This window comes from Chlorocebus sabaeus, chromosome 8 (assembly GCF_047675955.1).
Source record: "Chlorocebus sabaeus isolate Y175 chromosome 8, mChlSab1.0.hap1, whole genome shotgun sequence".
Lineage (NCBI taxonomy): Eukaryota > Metazoa > Chordata > Mammalia > Primates > Cercopithecidae > Chlorocebus > Chlorocebus sabaeus.
This window is the reverse complement of record NC_132911.1, coordinates 103,568,916-103,589,518: the sequence shown is the minus strand read 5'-3', so window position 1 is coordinate 103,589,518 and position 20,603 is coordinate 103,568,916. Positions and strand designations below refer to the sequence as shown.

The 20,603-nt window shown below is 38.8% G+C and overlaps 1 protein-coding gene across 7 annotated transcripts in view; it reads right to left on the bottom strand.

Moving 5' to 3' along the window:
- Positions 1–20,603, bottom strand: part of VPS13B (vacuolar protein sorting 13 homolog B) — an 870,718-nt gene that overhangs the window by 41,115 nt on the left and 809,000 nt on the right. For all 7 annotated transcript variants that reach the window (XM_037999868.2, XM_073018246.1, XM_037999863.2 and 4 more), the window contains exons 45-54: positions 18,648–18,911; positions 17,917–18,000; positions 17,563–17,738; positions 16,887–17,057; positions 16,347–16,548; positions 14,983–15,171; positions 12,486–12,632; positions 3,768–4,051; positions 1,103–1,230; positions 685–884 (exon numbers count right to left, since the gene is read on the bottom strand). In XM_037999868.2, coding sequence (XP_037855796.2) covers positions 685–884; positions 1,103–1,230; positions 3,768–4,051; positions 12,486–12,632; positions 14,983–15,171; positions 16,347–16,548; positions 16,887–17,057; positions 17,563–17,738; positions 17,917–18,000; positions 18,648–18,911 — 1,845 coding nt within the window. The remainder of the gene's footprint in view (positions 1–684; positions 885–1,102; positions 1,231–3,767; positions 4,052–12,485; positions 12,633–14,982; positions 15,172–16,346; positions 16,549–16,886; positions 17,058–17,562; positions 17,739–17,916; positions 18,001–18,647; positions 18,912–20,603) is intronic.

Below are 20,603 nucleotides of genomic sequence, written 5' to 3'. Positions count from 1 at the left end.
GAGTTTCTGTTTGAAATGATAAAGAAGTTTCAGAAATAGTGGTGATGGTTATACAACACTGTAAGTATCTTTAATGCCACTAAATTACACACTAACGAATGGTAAATTTTAAGTCCAGAAGAAAGGAAATGCTAAGTTCTTACGCTATTTTCAACAAAATTAGTATCACTAACATCCAGACGAAGACAGAAACAAATTAAGACATTTTATCTGCTCAGGTTTTTAAACCTACTTCTATTTGTGGGGTTTTATGTAATAAAACTTCCATTTGTGGGGTTTTATGTAATAAAAATTAGTAATTTTAAAATACACATATTTATCCTAGTAATACACAAAAGAGGATTTGTATTATGACTATGCAAAAATCTGTACAGCTGAACTATGTTCTATCTAAATAAGCCTAACAATTTGATTTCCATTTCGACCTTGGATTAGATCCAAGATGGGCCTGCTTTTACTAAGTGCTCCTCTCTAGTCAATGGTTTTATAGTCTACTTTGCAGATACATGCTTGAGTTTGAGAATTTATAACTTAATGAGGATGTAAAAATGGATTCACATGCTCTTTCACACAAAGAAAAGATGTTCAGCATCTAGAAAATTACGTTTAAAAGTAGGCAACCAACAAAACCTCAGAAAAGGACATTTTTCTTTGGGTCTTGGCAGGAACACACGGCTCACTGACCTGTGTTCCCTGACTGTTAATGTCGATGGCATCACTCCACTCAGTTGTTACTTCATCTAGCAGTTCAACTCTCAAAAGGAGGCTCGGAAGTAAGTCTTTGGTCTTGCAGTCCGGATAACTGGAAATCTGATGATACAGCTCATGATGAATTGAGCACTCGGAGGGAATTTTTTTGCAATAAACCTCAAACTTTGGAATATCTGAAATTTAAAAAAAGGCATATCAGAATTAGCCCTTAAAGACAGAGACTTGGGGGACAGTAAACATAATGTGGCAAAAGAAAATTCTCAAAAAGAGATGATTAATACATCTATTTAAAATTTTTTTTCACAGGATCACAGGTAACTACTAAACCAAAAAACCCCAGAAAAAAAAATACACATTTAGTATTATCTAAATTTGACATTATAAAACATACCTTTAATGTTTTCCTTTATAAGCACTGTTACTGGACATCTGTTGTGGATAATTACTCGAGGACTAGGGTCTTCTGAGAGGGTTAAGTAAGTCACTCCAAGGTGTTCTTGATATGTCAGCACTATAGCCCTAGAACAGAATCAAGTCAAATGACAGATATGTTTAGGAAAAAAAATGAATGCTTTCTCTCCTGGCACATGTTTATTTAGATTTGCAACATTCAGAACTTGAAAATATCTCTTTTATAACTCAGGGGAGCTTTCTTTTCTGACAATAGTAACATATTTATAATATTCATAAAATGTGAAAAAATACTTAAAGGCAAACAAAATAATTCTATCATCCAGAGAGCACTATAGCTAACCTTGTGCTAATATTTCCTGTTGTTCTTTTTCCCCCCGATGCATATGTGTGTTAAACTCCTTAGCCAGGCAGGGTACCTTCTTCTTCCTTAAAAGTGCTTGGTAGTCTGTGCATGGTGGCTCACGCCTATAATCCCAGCACTTTGGGAGCCAAGGCAGGAGGATTGCCTGAGCCCAGGAGTTCAAGACCAGCTTCAGCAAAAGGGCAAAACCCCACCTCTACAGCAAAATACAAAAATTAGCCAGGTGCGGTGGTGCACACCCAGCTACTTGGAAGGCTGAGGTGGGAGGAGGATGGCTGGAGCCTGGGAGGTTGGCTTAAGCCTGGGAGGTTGAGGATGCAGTGAGCCATGATTGTGCCACTGCACTCGAGCCTGGGGCGACAGAGCAAGACCCTGTATCAAAAAAAAAAAAAAAAAAAAAAAAGAGCTGACCTGCTTTTCAAAGGACTACTAGAGAATTTGGGTGCTTGCTCTTTTTTCTAAAGGTAGGCGGGCTGATAATGTTTGCTGTGAATTTCCATAAGCCCATCACACCTTAAAAAATGTACATTTTGATTAGCAGGAGCAAAGCTGTATTATTTGGAGTTAGAAAACCAACTGTGTGAGTACAGGTTGCCTTCTGTGATGAAGAGAGAGAAATTTTCCTATTTAGATTACAGACTACCACAAAGAATATTTCATTGAAGCAGGAAAAAAAAATTACTCTGAAGCCTAAATTACATGGAATGATTGTCAAAATTAATCAAAGAAATAAGATAATTTGCCAAATGTGGCCCTCAGCTGACTAAAAGGGGTCAATAATGCTCTAAAAAGCTTCCATTTGCCATCCATCTTATTTGCCAGTGTGAGTACTTCCCAAAGATTGTATTTGTGTGAAATGTCAAAGTGAATGGTCCGTTAGCATTTGGTAAAAGCACATTAATACCACCATCTAATGTGTGCTATTGGTTGAATTGAGGGAAGGAAATAGATGAGGAGATGGGACAGCACGAAATAAATTCATTTTCAGAGTACAGTTCTTGGATAAACAGCAAAGTTCCTTTCCCAGCCTAATTTTAAAAGAGCTACGCGAGCCAACCTCAGATAATTTCTTTTTGATAGCCAAGAAGGCTGGGGCCAGGACTCAAGTATGGTACTTTCTGTCCAATATCTAGCTTAGTATTTACAGATAAGATTAAATTATACTGTAATTATCAGAATTTTAAGCTTAATTTCCAAATTAAGTTTAGTTTCAAATTTTGTTTTTTAAAAAATGTTTTGTTTATAGACATAAGTTCATATAACTTTCAGAAACACCCTTCAACTCACTATGCTTAACATCTCCAACCAGAATGTAAGGATAACCACTCCTCTACAGTGTAAGAGATGACAAATGCTTGTAAAATCAAGGATTTTGTGAATCCTGTGAAAGAAGGAGGGATGTGTGAAGAACAGAACCTTGCCATTATGAATAACTTATTTAAAATATTACTATTATAAATCTCTCTTGTCTTTTAAAATGTTACATCAAAAGAGTTAGCATTGCTAAAATCTTAAAGCCTATAAATTCATAATCATGAAAATAAGGTACTTCTCATAAGGGCACAATATGTTTTCTTTTGCAGCTGTTATATATACTATAAATAAGTTATTCTTGAGAGCTGCAGAAGGGACATTTTACATGCAAAACAACCACATAATAGAAGTCCAGTATGAACAAACCATTATGCATCTCTGGCTTGATTCTGTGGTTGTTATTTGCATAACTGGTAATCGGTCATTGGAGCAACTTGCGTGCAGGAGCAACCACAGAACAGAGTCTTCTGTGACTTGTGTTTATCTAAGTTATTTCTCTTAATGACTTTTTGAGAAAAATTCCATTTTGAAGTAAAGTAAAATATGGGAAAAGAAAAAGGTTTTCCAACTTGACTTGCTCATATTTTAACCCTTATTTCCTATAATTTTATGGAGGCTAAGAACTCATAATAGGTAATTTTTTCATTATGATATGATCTTTTCATACGATGCTATTTGTATGATCATACATATGATCTTTTCATATAATGACATTCTGTGGTATAAGTACCATCATTTCCCCCCAGCGTAAGCTCCATAAGGGGAAAAATCTCTTAAGTAGTATGCTGGGACAAGAGATATGTGATCACAACACTTGACTCACTGTATACAATGTCTAGAAGTCATTAAAAATAAAGGCTAGTATTACATATGGGGAGCACTACAACCATTTTCTCTCTCTTGGCATCTAGATGAACAGCTAGACTGACAAGCAAAGAAGAAAGACATTTATACAAACATAAAATACCTGGTACAGAATCCATTTTCCCGGAAATTCCCAAGGGGTACTGCCACACTCTGTCTGGGAAACTCTGGTCTAACTATAGCTGGCAGGCTCCAGCACTGTGAGCTGTCAGCACCTGGGGCAGGAGAAAAGCCCAGCATGATCTGTTTCTGAAGCAGGGATGCATCCAGCACTGACTGACTAATGGCAGGCATCAAGTCCCAGCAAGGAAGGGAGCTGGATTTCATAGCAGGCTGCTCTCCACCTGGGCAAATGCTAAAAGTAGCACTGTCTGGAACATGAAAATACTAAAAAAAAAAAAAAAAAAAAAAATGCAGAGAGCACATTAGCTACAGTAATACAGCAGAATTAGACTTTTTAAAGCATATCTTCTTTTCTTTTCTTTTTTTTGAGACAGTCTCACTCCATCACGCAGGCTGGAGTACAGTGGCACCATCTCGGCTCTCTGCAGCCTCTGCCTCCCGGGTTCAAGCAATTCTCATGCCTCAGTCTCCCAAGTAGCAGGGACGACAGGCACACGCCACCACGCCCGGCTAATTTTTGTATTTTTAGTAGAGATGGGGTTTTACTATGTTGGCGAGGCTGGTCTCAAACTCCTGACCTCAAGTGATCCACCCACGTCAGCCTCCCAAAGTGCTGGGATTATAGGTGTGAGCCACCACGCCAGGCCCCATAAAGCACATCTTCTAAGACACCATCTATAACTATGTATTTTCAGAAAAACGCTGGGTTGGGGACATGGGAATATTATGAATCCTGTTTCCATGAGAATGTCCTAATGAAATAATTAGAAGCAGTGAGAACACCATGGATGCTCAAGTCCGTTATACAAAATAGCGTGGTACTTGTACATAACCGTGCCATCCTTCAGTATAATTTAAGTAATCTCTGTATTACTTGTAATACTTGATAACACATAAATGCTATGTAAACAATTGTTATATTGTATTTTAAAATGTGTATTTTAAAATAGTAGTATTGTTAGTTTATTTTTTCCTGAATATTTTTGGTCCATGTTTGGTGGAATCCATAGCTATGGAACCTACGGAGACAGAGGGCTGACTCTAGCACAATGCATTATAAGCTTAAAAGTATAAGACTTTTATCCTATTTGATTAATTTAATATAATTTTTAGGAGCTGAAAGTAGGAGGTAAAAGGGCAGACAAAGGTAAAGAAAGATAATACTTTCCTATAAGACAGTTTCAATAGCATAAAACAATAACATACCACTTAACATTTTCTGTTTTTAAGTTCTCTTAAAACCTCTCCTTACGGCCGGGTGCCAGTGGCTTATGTCTGTAATCCTAGACATTTGGGAGGCTGAGGCAGGTGGATCATGAGGTCAGGAGTTTGAGACCAGCCTGGCCAACATGGTGAAACCCCATTTCTACTAAAAATACAAAAATTAGAGGGAGTGGTGGTGGACACCTGTAATCCCAGCTACTCATGAGGATGAGGCAGGAGAATCGCTTGAACCCAGGAGGCAGAGGTTGAAGTGAGCTGAGATCGTGCCATTATACTTCAGCCTGGGTGGCAGGGCGAGACTCCATCTCAAAAACAAACAAACAACAAAAAACTGATTCCTGGGCAAGATGGCTGAATAGGAATAGCTCCGGTCTGCAGCTCCCAGCGAGATCAACACAGAAGGTGGGTGGTTTCTGCATTTCCAACTTAGGTATGTGGCTCATCTCACTGGGACTGGTTAGACAGTGGGTACAGCCCAAGGAGGGTGAGCAGAAGCAGGGTGGGGAGTCGCCTCACCTGGGAAGCACAAAGGATCAGGGAACTCCCTCCCCTAGCCAAGGGAAGCCATAAGGGACTGTGCCATGAGGGACGGTGCTATCTAGCCCAGATACTATGCTTTTCCCAGGGTCTTCGCAACCCACAGACCACGAGATTCCCTCCAGTGCCTATACCACAAGGGCCTTGGGTTTCAAGCACAAAACTGGGCAGCCGTTTGGGCAGATACCGAGCTAGCTGCAGGAGTTTCATTTTGTACACCAGTGGGCCTGGAACGCCAGCGAGACAGAATCATTCACTCCCCTGGAAAGGGGGCTGAAGCCATGGAGCCAAGTGGTCTTACTTAGCGGATCCCACCTCCACGGAGCCCAGCAGGCTGAGATCCGCTGGCCTGAAATTCTCACTGCCAGCACAGCAGTCTGGAGTCGACCTGGGATGCTCGAGCTTGGTCGGGGGAGGGGAATCCACCATTACTGAGGATTGAGTAGGTGGTTTCCCCTCACAGTGTAAACAAAGCCTCCAGGAAGTTCGGACTGGGAAGAGCCCACCACAGCCCCGCAAAGCCACTGTGGCCAGACTGCCTCTCTAGATTCCTCCTCACTGGGCAGGGCATCTCTGAAAGAAAGGCAGCAGCCCTAGTCAGAGGCTTATAGATCAAACTCCCATCTCCCTGGAACAGAGCACCTGGGGGAAGGGGCGGATGTGGGCGCAGCTTCAGCAGACTTAAACATTACTGCCTGCCAGCTCTGAAGAGAGCAATGGATCTCCCAGGACAGTGATCAAGCTCTGTTAAGGGACAGAGAGCCTCCTCAAGTGGGTCCCTGACCCCTGAGCCTCCTGATGCGGAGACACCTCCTAGCAGGGGTCAATAGACACCTCATACAGGAGAGCTCCAACTGGCATCTGGTGGGTGCCCCTCTGGGATAAAGCTTCCAGAGGAAGGAACAGGCAGAAATCTTTGCTGTTCTGCAGCCTCTGCTGGTGATACCCAGGCAAACAGGGTCTGGGGTGGACCCCCGGCAAACTCTAGCAGAACTGCAGAAGAGAGGCCTGATTATTAGAATGAAAACCAACAAACAGAAAGCAATAGCATCAACATCAACAAAAAGGACAACCACGCAAAAACTCCATCTGAAAGTCACCAGCATCAAAGACCAAAGGTAGATAAATCCATGAAGATGAGGAAAAACCAGCACAAAAACGCTGAAAATTCCAAAAACCAGAATACCTCTTCTCCTCCAAAGGATCACAACTCCTCACCAGCAAGGGAACAAAACTGGATGGAGAATGAGTTTGACAAAGTGACAGAAGTAGGCTGCAGAAGGTGGGTAATAACAAACTCCTCTGAGCTAAAGGATCATGCTCTAACCCAATGCAAGGAAGTTAAGAACCTTGATGAAAGGTTAGACAAATTGCTAACGAGAATAACCAATTTAGAGAAGAACATAAATGACCTGATGAAGCTGAAAAACACAGCACGAGAACTTTGAGAAGCATACGCAAGTATCAACAACCGAATTGATCAGGTGGAAGAAAGGATATCAGAGATTGAAGATCAACTTAATGAAATAAAGCATGAAGACAAGATTAGAGAAAAAAGAATGAAAGGAACAAACAAAGTCTCCAAGAAATATGGGACTATGTGAAAAGACCAAACCTACATTTGATTGGTGTACCTGAAAGTGACGTGGGAGAATGGAACCAACTTGGAAAACACACTTCAGGATATTATCCAGGAGAACTTCCCCAACCCAGCAAGACAGGCCGACATTCAAATTCAGGAAGTACAGAGAACACCACAAAGATACTCCTCTAGAAGAGCAACCCCACGACACATTATCGTCAGATTCACCAAGGTTGAAATGAAGGAAAACATGTTAAGGGCAGCCAGACGGAAAGATGAGGTTACCCACAAAGGGAAGCCCATCAGACTAACAGCAGATCTCTCTGCAGAAACCCTACAAACCAGAAGAGAGTGGGGGCCAGTATTCAACATTCTCAAAGAACATGTTTCAATCCAGAATTTTATATCCAGCCAAACTAAGCTTCATAAGTGACGGAGAAATAAAATCCTTTACAGATGAGCAAATGCTGAGGGATTTTGTCACTACCAGGCCTGCCTTACAAGAGCTCCTGAAGGAAGCACTAAATATGGAAAGGAAAAACCAGTACAAGTCACTGCAAAAACAAACCGAAATGTAAAGACCATCAACACTATGAAAAAACTGCACCAACTAATGGGCAAAATAAACAGCTAGCATCATAACGACAGGATCAAATTCACACATAACAATATTAACTTTAAATGTAAATGGGCTAAATGCCCCAATTAAAAGGCACAGAGAATGAAGTGGATAAATAGTCAAATTGGATAAAGAGTCAAGACCCATTAGTGTGCTGTATTCAGGAGACCCATCTCATGTGCAAAGACACACATAGGCTCAAAATAAAGGGATAGAGGAATATTTACCAAGCAAATGGAAAGCAAAAAAAAAAAAAAAAAAAAAAAAAAAAGAAAAGCAGGGGTTGCAATCCTACTCTCTGATAAAATAGACTTTAAACCAACAAAGATCAAAAAAGACAAGGGCATTACATAATGGTAAAGGGATCAATGTAAGTAGAGCTAACTATCCTAAATATATATGCACCCAATACAAGAGCACCCAGATTCATAAACCAACTTCTTAGAGACCTACAAAGAGACTTAGACTCCCACATAATAATAGTGGGAGACTTTAACACCCACTGTCAATATTAGACAGATTAATGAGACAGAAAATTGACAAGGACATTCAGGACTTGAACTCAGCTCTGGATCAAGTAGACCTAATAGACATCTATAGCACTCTCTACCTCAAATCAACAGAATATACATTCTTCTCAGCACCACCTAGCACTTATTCTAAAACTGACCACATAATTGGAAGGAAAACACTCAACACATGCAAAGGAACAGAAATCATAACAAACAGTCTCTCAGACCACAGTGCAATCAAATTAGAACTCAGCATTAAGAAACTCACTAAAATCCACACAACTACATGGAAATTGAAGGACCTGTTCCTGAATGACTACTGGGTAACTAACGAAATTAAGGCAGAAATAAATGAGTTCTTTGAAACCAGTGAGAACAAAGACACAATGTACCAGAATCTAGGGGACACAGCTAAAACACTGTTAAGAGGGAAATTTATAGCACTAAATTCCCACATCAGAAAATGGGAAAGATCTAAAATCGACACCCTAACATCACAGTTAATAGAACTAGAGAAGCAAGAGCAAACAAATTCAAAAGCTAGCAGAAGACAAGAAATAACTAAGATCAGAGTAGAACTGAAGGAGATAAAGACACAAAAAACCCTTAAAAAAAAAAAATCAGTGAAACCAGGAGCTGTTTTTTTTTTTTTTAAAGATCAACAAAATAGATAAGACTGCTAGCCAGACTAATAAAGAAAAGAGAGACGAATCAAATAGACAAAATAAAAAACGATAAAGGGGAGATCACCACTGATCCCACGGAAATACAAACTACCATCAGAGAATACTGTAAACACCTCAATGCAAATAAACTAGAAAATCTAGAAGAAATGGATGAATGCATGGGCACATACACTCTCCTAAGACTAAACCAGGAAGACGTCAAATCCCTGAATTGATCAATAACAAGTTCTGAAATAGAGACAGTAATTAATAGCCTACCAACAAAAAATGCCCAGGACCCTATGTATTCACAGTCAAATTCTACCAGAGGTACAAAGAGGAGGCAGTATCATTCCTTCTGAAACTATTCCAAACAACAGAAAAAGAGGGACTCCCACCTAACTCATTTCATGAGGCCAGCATCATCCTGATACCAAAACCTGGCAGAGACACCACAAAAAAAGAAAATTTCAGGCCAATATCCCTGATGAACATTGATGCGAAAATCCTCAATAAAATACTGGCCAACCGAATCCAGCAGCACATTAAAAAACTTATCCACCAAGATCAAGTCGGCTTCATCCCTGCGAGGCAAGACTGGTTCAACACACACAAATCAATAAATGTAATCCATCACATAAAAAGAACCAATGACCAAAACCACGATTATCTCAATAGATGCAAAAAAGGCCTTTGATAAAATTCAACACCCTTCATGCTAAAAACACTCAATAAACAAGGTATTGGTGGAACATATCTCAAAATAATAAGAGCTATTCATGACAAACCCACAGCCAGTATCATACTGAATGGGCAAAAGCTGGAAGCGTTCCCTTTGAAAACCATCACAAGACAAGGATGCCCCCTCTCAGCACTCCTATTCAACATAGTATTGGAAGTTCTGGCTAGATCAATCAGGAAAGAGAAAGAAATAAAGGGTATTCAAATAGGAAAAGAGGAAGTCAAATTGTCTCTGTTTGCAGATGGCATGATTGTATATTTAGAAAACCCCATCATCTCAGCCCAAATCTCCTTAAGCTGATAAGCAACTTCAGCAAAGTCTCAGGATACAAAATCAATGTGCAAAAATCAGAAGCATTCCTATACGCCATTAACAGACAAACAGAGAGCCAAATCATGAGTGAACTCCCATTCACAATTGCTACAAAGAGAATAAAATACCTAGGAATCCAACTTACAAGGGATCTGAAGAACCTCTTCAAGGAGAACTACATGCCACTGCTCAACAAAATAAGAGGACACATACAAATGGAAAAACATTCCATGCTTATGCATAGGAAGAATCAATATTGTGAAAATGACCATACTGCCCAAAGTAATTTATAGATTCAATGCTATACCCATTAAGCTACCACTGACTTTCATCACAGAATTAGAAAAAACTACTTTAAACTTCATATGGAACCAAAAAAGAGCCCGCATTGCCAAGACAATCCTAAGCAAAAAGAACAAAGCTGGGAGCATCACGCTGACTTCAAACTATATTGCAAGGCTAAACTGAAACCAAAACAGCATGGTACTGGTACCAAAACAGATATATAGAACAATGGAACAGAACAGAGGCCTCAGAAATAACACCACACATCTACAACTATTTGATCTTTGACCATCTGATCTTTAACAAGCAAGGGGGAAAGGATTCCCTATTTAATAAATGGTGTTGGGAAAACTCACTAGCCATATGCAGAAAACTGAAACTGGATCCCTTTCTTACACCTTATACAAAAATTAACTCAAGATGGATTAAAGATTTAAACTAAGACCTAAAACCATAAAAACCCTAGAAGAAAACCTAGGCAATACCATTCAGGACAAAAGCATGGGCAAAGACTTCATGACTAAAACACCAAAAGCAATGGCAACAAAAGCCAAAATTGACAAATGGGATCTAATTAAACTAAAGAGTGTCTGCACAGCAAAAGAAACTATCATTAGAGTGAACAGGCAACCTACAGAATGGGAGAAAAATTCTTGCAATATATCCATCGGACAAAGTGCTAATATCCAGAATCTACAAGGAACATAAACAAATCTACAAGAAAAAAACAAACAACGCCATCAGAAAGTGGGCAAAGGATATGAACAGACACTTCTCAAAAGAAGACATTTACGTGGTCAACAAACATGAATAAAAGCTTATTATCACTGGTCATTAGAGAAATGCAAATCAAAACCACAATGAGATACCATCTCACATCAGTTAGAATGGCAGTCATTAAAAAATCAGGAAACAACAGATGCTGGAGAGGATGTGGAGAAATAGGAACACTTTTACACTGTTGGTGGGAGTGTAAATTAGTTCAACCATTGGAACACACTGTGGCAATTCCTCAAGGATCTAGAACTAGAAAAACCATTTGACTCAGCAATCCCATTACTGGGGATATACCCAAAGGATTATAAATCATTCTACTATAAAGACACATGCACATGTGTATGTATTGCAGCACTATTCACAATAGCAAAGACTTGGAACCAACCTAAATGCCCATCAGTGATAGACTGGATAAAGAAAATGTGGCACATATACAGCACAGAACACTATGCAGCCATAAAAGAGAATGTGTTCATGTCCTTTGCAGGGATATGGATGAAGCTGAAAACCATCATTCTCAGCAAACTAACACAGGAACAGAAAACCAAACACCGCATGTTCTTGCTCATAAGTGGGAGTTGAACAATCAGAACACATGCGCACAGGGACGGGGACATAACACACCAGGGTCTGTCAGGGAGTGGGGGGAAGGGGAAGGGAGAAATACCTAATGTAGATGTCGGGTTGATGGGTGCAGCAAACCACCATGGTACATGTATACCTATGTAACAAACCTGCATGTTCTACACATGTATCCCAGAACTTAAAGTATAATTAAAAAAAAAAAAAAAAAAAAAAAAGGAAAACATCTAAGATGCAATGGAGAGAGAGAAAAAAAGAAAACTCTCCTCTCAAAATATAACTATTCATTTTAACTGTACAAAGAACTGAAATTTAGATTTATTTTCCATATATTCTGCCATCAAGATGTTAACATAAATGAGCTAGTACATTTCTACATTTATTCTCCTCAAAACCACAGAGCTCACTGCTCACAGATCCATGGCTCAGTTAGGCCCTAGCCTTTTGCCTGCATGTCTCCCCTAGGCACTGCAGCCTGTGAGACAGATGTGCTTTTCCATGTGACCCAGGAGCCAGTCCTCAGGACTATGTGTCTGCTTGTAGGAGTCTAGTGAGCATGCTAGAGGACTGGGCTGGAGCCTCTGTGCAGATGGGGCACAGGCAGGACTAATCCAGCAGTGTGTCAGGGCCTCCTTCTTGGTAGGATTTCTGCTCATTAATTACCTTGGAAGCAGTGACCATGACATTCATGGTTTTAATTACAACAAAAATAAGTGAATTTCTCTTTACCTACATTCAGGGTAGGTAAAGAGGTTTTACCTCAGGTATGGTTTCATTTGCTGTAGGTTAAAGAGAGGTTGATCCTATTTATTGTTTCTTTATCAAAACTTAGACAAAAGAATCATGTTATGATTTGCTTACCTCCTTTCCAGAATGGGGACTGGAGACAGATAGCTGTGGTTTATAAAATATTTGATATGGTGTATTGTTGATTATTGTAGTCTTGTCTTCAATCTGAATAATTTGTATACCTTGCTGTACCGTGGAGGAAATGCAGAACTGACATAACTACAAGATAATTGAGAAAAAAGTAATTTTGACAATACTGTAAGGCATATTAAAATCTCTTGAGTATTCCTAAAAGGTTATTTTATCTAATTGTCTGCCAGGACAGTACCAATTTTACCGTTTTTTTCCCCCAGAATATTTAATGGTGTTCCTTTCAGTCTCAGAAATGTTCTGGCTCCTGTTGGTATTCAGTCTACAACATGGTGCTTTAGCAACCCCGTTACTTTTGCTGCTGTTATGTAGTGACAGATAAAAGACTTGTTTTCCGCTTGTTTGACCAATAACATCATAAAGTGTTTATTTAGAAAGCAGGTATATGTAAATAAATGCCACTCATCTTGGCAGAATTCCACCCAGCCTCCCTCCTCCTCCTCCTCCTTATGGTCTCCCAGCAGCTACCTCGCTAATGACTATGATGAACCAAGGAGAGTTCTAAAAACTTCAGTAATGACAACGAAGACAATAAGGATTGACCTTCATATATTGCAATATTGTGTTCTACTAGTTTCAAGTGCTGTATACATATTAACTCAAAAAATTCTCACAGTACCTACATGGGGGAGTTACTATTATTAACCCCATTTTACAGAAGAGGAAAGTGACGCACAAAGAGGTTAAGTAACTTCCCCAAAGTCACAAAGATGAATAGGGTCTAACTAGGGGGTTGGAACTCATGCAGTCTGGCTCTGTGGTGCTGCTCTTAACCACTACATGTATCATTTCATTACCTTACCATGTTATGCAAGGAACTGATGCTCAGAGAAGATGTTTCTTGCTTAAACATACCCATCTAGTTAATAATATCAGAACACTGGTTTTCAAAGGGTGGTCTGGGGACCCACAGGGGATCTCTGGGCATGGGGTCCCATGGTCAAAACTATTTGTATAATAATAGTAAGATGCTATTAATCTTTTACAATTGAATTCTCTCATGAACATACAGTGGAGTTTTCCAGAGGTACATGACATATGATGTTATTACTGTGATAGCTAATGGAATATATCTTTGTATATTCTTGTGTTTTAAAAATTTCTGTTTTAATTTCTAATCTGGTCAATATTGATATAACCCACAGAAACAAAAGGTCTTTGGGGGTAATCAATAATTTTTAAGAATATAAAGGGGTCCTGAGACTAAAGAGTATAAAGAGGTCCTGAGTCACTACCAAAGCATAATGAGACATCAATATGTTTTCCAACAGTACATTCATTGATTCACAAACATTTATTCAACACTTGCTGTGGCTACTTTGTTAGGTGCTAGAGGTATTGGGTGTTGACTGAATATTATAACATTTTTTCCAGGTTTTGATGGTAGTTCTCAACTTACAACTATTCAACTTTGGGTGATTCATGCTTACAGCTCTTTGCCATTTACACCCATGTTACAGTACTTTGGCTGTCAGAGTATAAACATGTGTTGCCCAGACAACTCTGAGGAAATGGATACCATCCTTGAATGCTGAAGAAAGACCAATTTCTTTGTATCAGGGAAATTTATTTTTTTAAAAGTCGCCAAATGACCCTAACTTTTCTCAAAAGACTTTTCAAAGACACCTGTCAAAAATCTAACCTCTCCCCTGAAAAAAGTCTTTCTGAATTCTACTACTTTGATGAAGTATCCCTTCTTTTTCTAATTTGGGACAGCTAAAATAATGATGATATTAGAAGTACAGCATAAAACTTCTGCACGGTACACTGTGATATTGTACTTTCATACGTGATGTGATTAGTTATATTATTCAGCTAGTTGGTTTTAATAGACTTTAGATTTATGCTGAAAAGCACATACCATTTATATTTAAATAACTTACGTTTTTTGTATCTATCTCTAAAACATGGACACCAGTCCACTGTTCAAGAATATAACTTCCTCTTATAACCATGGTTCTAGGGGAGATTTAGAATTGATCCACATAATTTTGCTCAGGATGTCCTTTCCAGAAATATAACCTTTGCTGCAGGAGGAGCCTTTGTCCTTTCACTCTATGCTCAGAATGTTAGTGACTCTACTTTCTGCTCTAAAGAAGGAGGCCAAGTACAATTTGTGGATATTTTGGAGTAAGTTCATTTTCTCCCCACATACTATAAATCAAGTGACTGCTGAGTATTCTGAAATAGAACAATTACTGGATAAATTATGTGACACAGCTTTTATCACTGGTAAAGAAAAAAAAGCACTGTAAAACAGAGAGGTCTAAGAAGTTAAGAAATCAAATGTTTTACTATTACAAATTGTTTAGAACAAGTAATATGAAAAAGGTATTAAAAAGAAAAAGGCAGATTCATTTTAAACAGGTTAAGGGGATGGCATGCTATTTCCTCCCAGCCACACAGACTTTGATCTTACCTTCTGATGTCCTGGAAAAGCACCAAGTCTTACTTCAGTATCAACAAATGCTTCTTCATCCAATGTCACAACTTCGCCATTACCTCCATCTTTCCACTTTGGAGATGTCAGGTTATGGACCAGTTTAATTGCTACTGACTTGTGCACAGTGTTTGTATTTGCCCAGTATATTCCAATTTGAAAAGCTTCCTGGAAAAATAATGCCTCGATTATAAAGTAATTTTCTTAACTTTGATATTTTTTACTTCAATCCTCAGGCTGTTTTAAAAATATTATATAATAGGTCTACTAAGGCAACCAAATATCCCTCCATGGTTTGTGTGTGTGTGTGTGTATGTGTGTGTGTGTGTGTGTGTGTGTGTATTTGTAATGGCAACATACATTTTATTTTGGCTCCCAATGTATTTTTATTTTTGTACTCACAATGGAATTCATATTTACGGGAGGGAGGGGAAAACCAAACCCAAACAGTGACTACCCTGTAAATACCAAAGGCTTTAAAAACTGAAGGTTTCATCTCATTTGACAAGAGAATAATATGTAACATTAGGTCCACATAGGTCAACATTCCAATTCCATAAGGTAATATCATCTGATTATTTCACAAAAAAAGAAAAAATGCAATTGAATAAAGATGTTTATGACCTGGAGCTCAAAAAAGGATTCTGAAATTGTTCTCTATCAGAAAGACATTGTATTCAGGAGTTCCTTTTACTCTATTTTTTTTTTTTTTTAATAGATTTGTGTGTCTTCTTGAAACAGACTAGCTTTATGAAGAAGATTTTGTGACAGCATATAAAATCTTCCTGTGATATTTTGGTTCGCAATTAGGTTTCTCTCTGTGTCAGTAATCATTCCATGTTGTTATAATCAACAACTGGGTAGACATCCGTAATTATGAACATCCAAGTCCACTTATAAAGGAAAAGGGGCCCTGACAAAAACAGCTGCTCTGAAATCCTCAGTATCTTGCAGACTGCAGAGAATTTCCAGAAGAACAGCAAAGAATACCTAGGGTACGGATAAGCACACATGATGGCTATATTTCCTTAATATATACTGATAGACCAGCCCAAATACTTGTCAAATATCCTATGCCAATGGAATGAGAATGTAACTAATCCAAGTTACCAAATTTAATGGTAACTCAAGCACCAATAGTGTTGATGGTTTTTTTTTTTTTTTTAAAAAAAAGACATCAGAAAAGTCCTTGAATATTCAAAGACCATTCCATACCTCTTACATATGCATCTAAGAAGAATTTTTCACAACTGATTCACTCTGTGAAGATCATAAACACAACTTTACAATAAAATCTACTTGTTGAGAGATAAGAATTCATATTAATTAAAAAAGTTTAGTACCTGAAAATTAGGAGGAATAATTATTTTGCCAGCAGGAACCTGTAGAACAATTTTCTCTCCTTCAAATAGCCAGAGGTCCCATTTGGACTCATTGATAAGCAGGGCCCAGGGCAGAAGTTCTATCAACAAAGTTCTAACATATGGCTTCCAGATTGACAGCTTCACTCGCATTGGGCTATCCCACTGACTTAGCTGTTCATTCCTGTTCCAAACACCACATCCAAGAGACTCAATGAAATATGATAACTTTAATATTTGTGAAGTATGTTTAAAGATTCCAAACACACCATGCTCCTGCATGATACCTCCTCATACCAGAATCTTTCAATGCTAAATTTGCATGCAGGAGAAAGCAACTTTTCATGCAATTATGATCTAGATCATGAATAAAGAAATCTACAAAATACACCTACTAGATGATAAAAGGTAAGAATCTGACACATACATGCACACACCACTTACGGTATTTAATATTTTTGTGAATGATCATTTGTTAATATTGAGAAATTTTTGTAGAAAAAGATCACTGAAGAATATTACCTGTCAGAATCCTTCTTATTATAGGGCCATATGGGTTGAAGCGACTTTTCTGGCCCATAGAATTCGTCAAGGATCTGATTAACTGTGCCTCTAGGGTGTACCTTAGTGGCTATTTGCTTAATGAGGGATGTTGAGATGGGAACTGCACAATCTGAAGGATCATATTCTTCTCTAGGAAATTGAAAGAAAAACCAAGAATAAATATCGGATTTCTAAAGTGGTCTACAATTTATTGAAAAATATCTAACTACAAATGTATTACAGACCAACACCTTTTTGGTAGATAGAGTCCATTTATGGGACAGTGTGTGGATGATCTGGGCCCTGGCTTTTCCTCTTTCTTCCCCCACCCCTCAATTCCTGGATGTTGATCTCTATTCACATCTTCTTTCACTACAGAAGTCATGTGTCAATGAAATCTAAATTAAAATTTCTGATGATTCCTCTTGGTTATATCTATGCTTAATGAGAAAGGCTGATTTTTATCTAAAACTACAGATGAGAATAAAAGGTCACTAGGCAGGGCAATTTTAAAATAACATTCTCATAAGATAAGAAATCATACAAAAAACTCCCTCCACCCCATCTTCCCACCCACCTCCTACCCTCCCCAGTGCAAGGTTACTTTTCTACTTAATTTCTCTTAGGAAAATGTAGGGAAGGATTTTTCTAGTACCTTGCTTGGAATGTCAGGTGATGTACAAGGTCAGGTTCTATGTTTTGCAGTGGTTTTTCCTGCCCTTTTCCTGGAATAATTTGTGTTTCACTCAATCCCAGACTCCTTTTCTCCAAATGTATGATAATGGGGTCTGGAAGATGACTCTTCATGATAAAAAGAGGGCTGAACACAATCTATAAAAATAAAAGGACAGAACAACTTTCATATTTGCTTTGTTGCAGTATTCCAGCTGTTTGATGCTGAAACAAACTTGCAATAAATCTCTTCCCTAGGTCACTCTGACCTTAATTTATTTCAGAACAGGAAAGGTCAGAGTCATATACCATATTTTAGGATTGGGAAAGCACTCACCATTCGTTGTTGCACTTGAGAGTTGGGTTCTAAAGTCAAAACTGTGCACCAGACATAAATAATGGAACTGTTTGAAGATGGCACCTGCACATGAAATAGAAAAGGGTCCTATTGAGTACTAAGCAGTTTACTAATTAATCAAAATAAGGCACAGATATATCAGTTTGGAAGATTAAAAAGAGTTTAAAGTTATAGAGAAAAAGCCATTATTTAAAAAAAACTAAGCAAAAACAGACTTCATTATGGCATAAAGCAAATGTGCAGTGAGTCAACGGGGCCAACTCTTTCCATAAAGACAAAGAGATTTGCATAAGGAGAGATATAAGACTGACTGGCAAAAAGAAAGAGAATTTATCCTTTATGGGAATGAAAGTGATGATGGTAAAGACTGAGGAAGAGATAAAGTAAAAGACCATCATAAAAATCCTTAAGTGAGGAGGATACCACCCCCAGTCCCACCCCACCCCTAACCCTGGGGCAGCATGATCTTTTTCAAGATATCACTTGCATCTGGGAGGGACAGAGTCTTGGCTGTAAGAACTACTGGAACTGATACAAATGTATTGTCGTGGGATGGGGATTAAACAGTTTGAGAAGTACTATTCAAAGCCTTTCTCCCCCCTTTTTTATATATCACTTTTTAATAAGTTAAATGCTATACAAGTAAAGAACATTTTGAGAAAATTTCAATGTTAAAGCTGCTCTACTCTAGATTGAAGTTCTTCTCAAACCTGAATGACAATGCTGTATTCAGGGGCTTTGGATTCCAGGCGCACATCTCTTGACCAGTCTTCATCTCCTTTGGCCTTCACACACAGCTCTGTCAGTTCATTGTTTTCTAGTATATATGAAGGCAGTTTCTGTTTGGCTGTGAGGCAGTCAAAATGTTCCCGAACTACAGCTTGTCCATCTTGACCAATGTAATGCTGAACGACTTTTAGTTCTATGCTTTGAGACAAGTAACTACAGATGATCTGTCTTCCACAGATGATAATCTAAAAGACAGTAAGTACATAAGTCTTCATCAATTCAGACTTCATTAACTGCAAATATGTTATCGATCAAACAAAATAAACTATGTTGATGTTAATGGAAAGAAAATGAAGTAATTAGCTTAAACAGTATAAGGAGGAAAAAAGACTTGAAGTCAACAAGAAATTTTGCTTTGGCCATGTTGAGTTTGCTATTTAAAGGACAGACTCCTCCATGGCGTCCAGTACTCAATTGAAATGCTGGTCAGGTGCTGGCCAGAGACAATGTGGCGGTGGAGATAATGATTTGTGAAAGAAAAACCTTGCAAACATGCATGAACAGAAGATAGTTTACCTGAAAGAGAGGGTAGAAGCTCAAACCCAGAAATTGACCAATACTCCAGGGGCAGACTCGGGGTGAGGAGCTAGAAAATGGGGCCAGAGAAGAAGGGGTGAAGGAGAATAGAGGTGAATCGGGGACAGTAGTTTTGCTGAAGCCATAAGAGAAGTGCCTGCCCAGGAGGTGGCAGTGAATCTTGTCAAGTGATGTACAAATGGAAAAGACTGGGAATTGAAAATCATTTAGCTCTGGTAACTGAGAGGGCAACTGTGATCAATCCATTCCTTGAAGTTGATTTTCAAGGGTTTATTGCACTCTTATCTAGTAAGAAATCTCTGTATAAACAGATAATACAAATAATCTTTAATTCCGATATCTAATTTTTAAAATTTTTTTTCAGTTTATTTATTTAGTTTTTTTAGACAGGATCTTGCTCTTTCACCCAGGCTGGAGTGCAGTGGCATGATCACAGCTCACTGCAATCTCAACCTACCAGGCTCAAACAATCCTCCCAACTCAACCTCCAGAGTAGCTGGGTCTACAGGGAATGCACCACCCCATCTGGCTAACATTTCTGTTTTTTTGTAGGATGGGGTTTCACAGTGTTGCCTAGGCTGGTCTCAAACTCCTGAGCTCAAGTAATCTTCACACCCCAGCCTTCCAAAATGCTGGGATTACAAGCATGAGCTACTGTGCCCAGCCTAAACTGTGTAAGTTTTATCTTTATAAACACACAGAATTATCCACTAAACCTATGGGTTATTCAACTTTACATCCAGGTAAGAGTATAGTTCATAGTAGGTATTAAGAAATGGGGGCCTTGGCCAGGTGTGGTGGTTCACACCTGTAATCCCAGCACTTTGGGAGGTCAAGGCAGGTGGACCACCTGAGGTCGAGAGTTCGAGACCAGCCTGACCAACATGGAGAAACCCTGTCTCTACTAAAAATACAAAATTTAAAAATACAAAATTAGCTGGGCATGGTGGCACATGCCTGTAATCCCAGCTACTCAGGAGGCTGAGACAGGAGAATTGCTTGAACCTAGGAGGCAGAGGTTGTGGTGAGCCGAGATCACGCATTGCACTCCAGCCTGGGCAACAAGAGTGAAACTCCGTCTCAAAAACAAACAAACAAACAAACGGGGGCCTGGTATGATGGCTTATGCCTGTTATCCCAGTCGTTTGTGAAGCCAAGGTTAGGAGTTCGAGACCAGCCTGGGAAACATGGCAAGATCCCATCTAAACAAAAAATTTAAAAATCAGCAAGGTATGGTGGTGTATGCCTGTAGTCACAGCTACTTGGAAGGCTGAGGCAGGAATACCACTTGAGCCCAGGAGTTCAAGGCTGCAGTGAATTATAACTGCACCACTGTACTC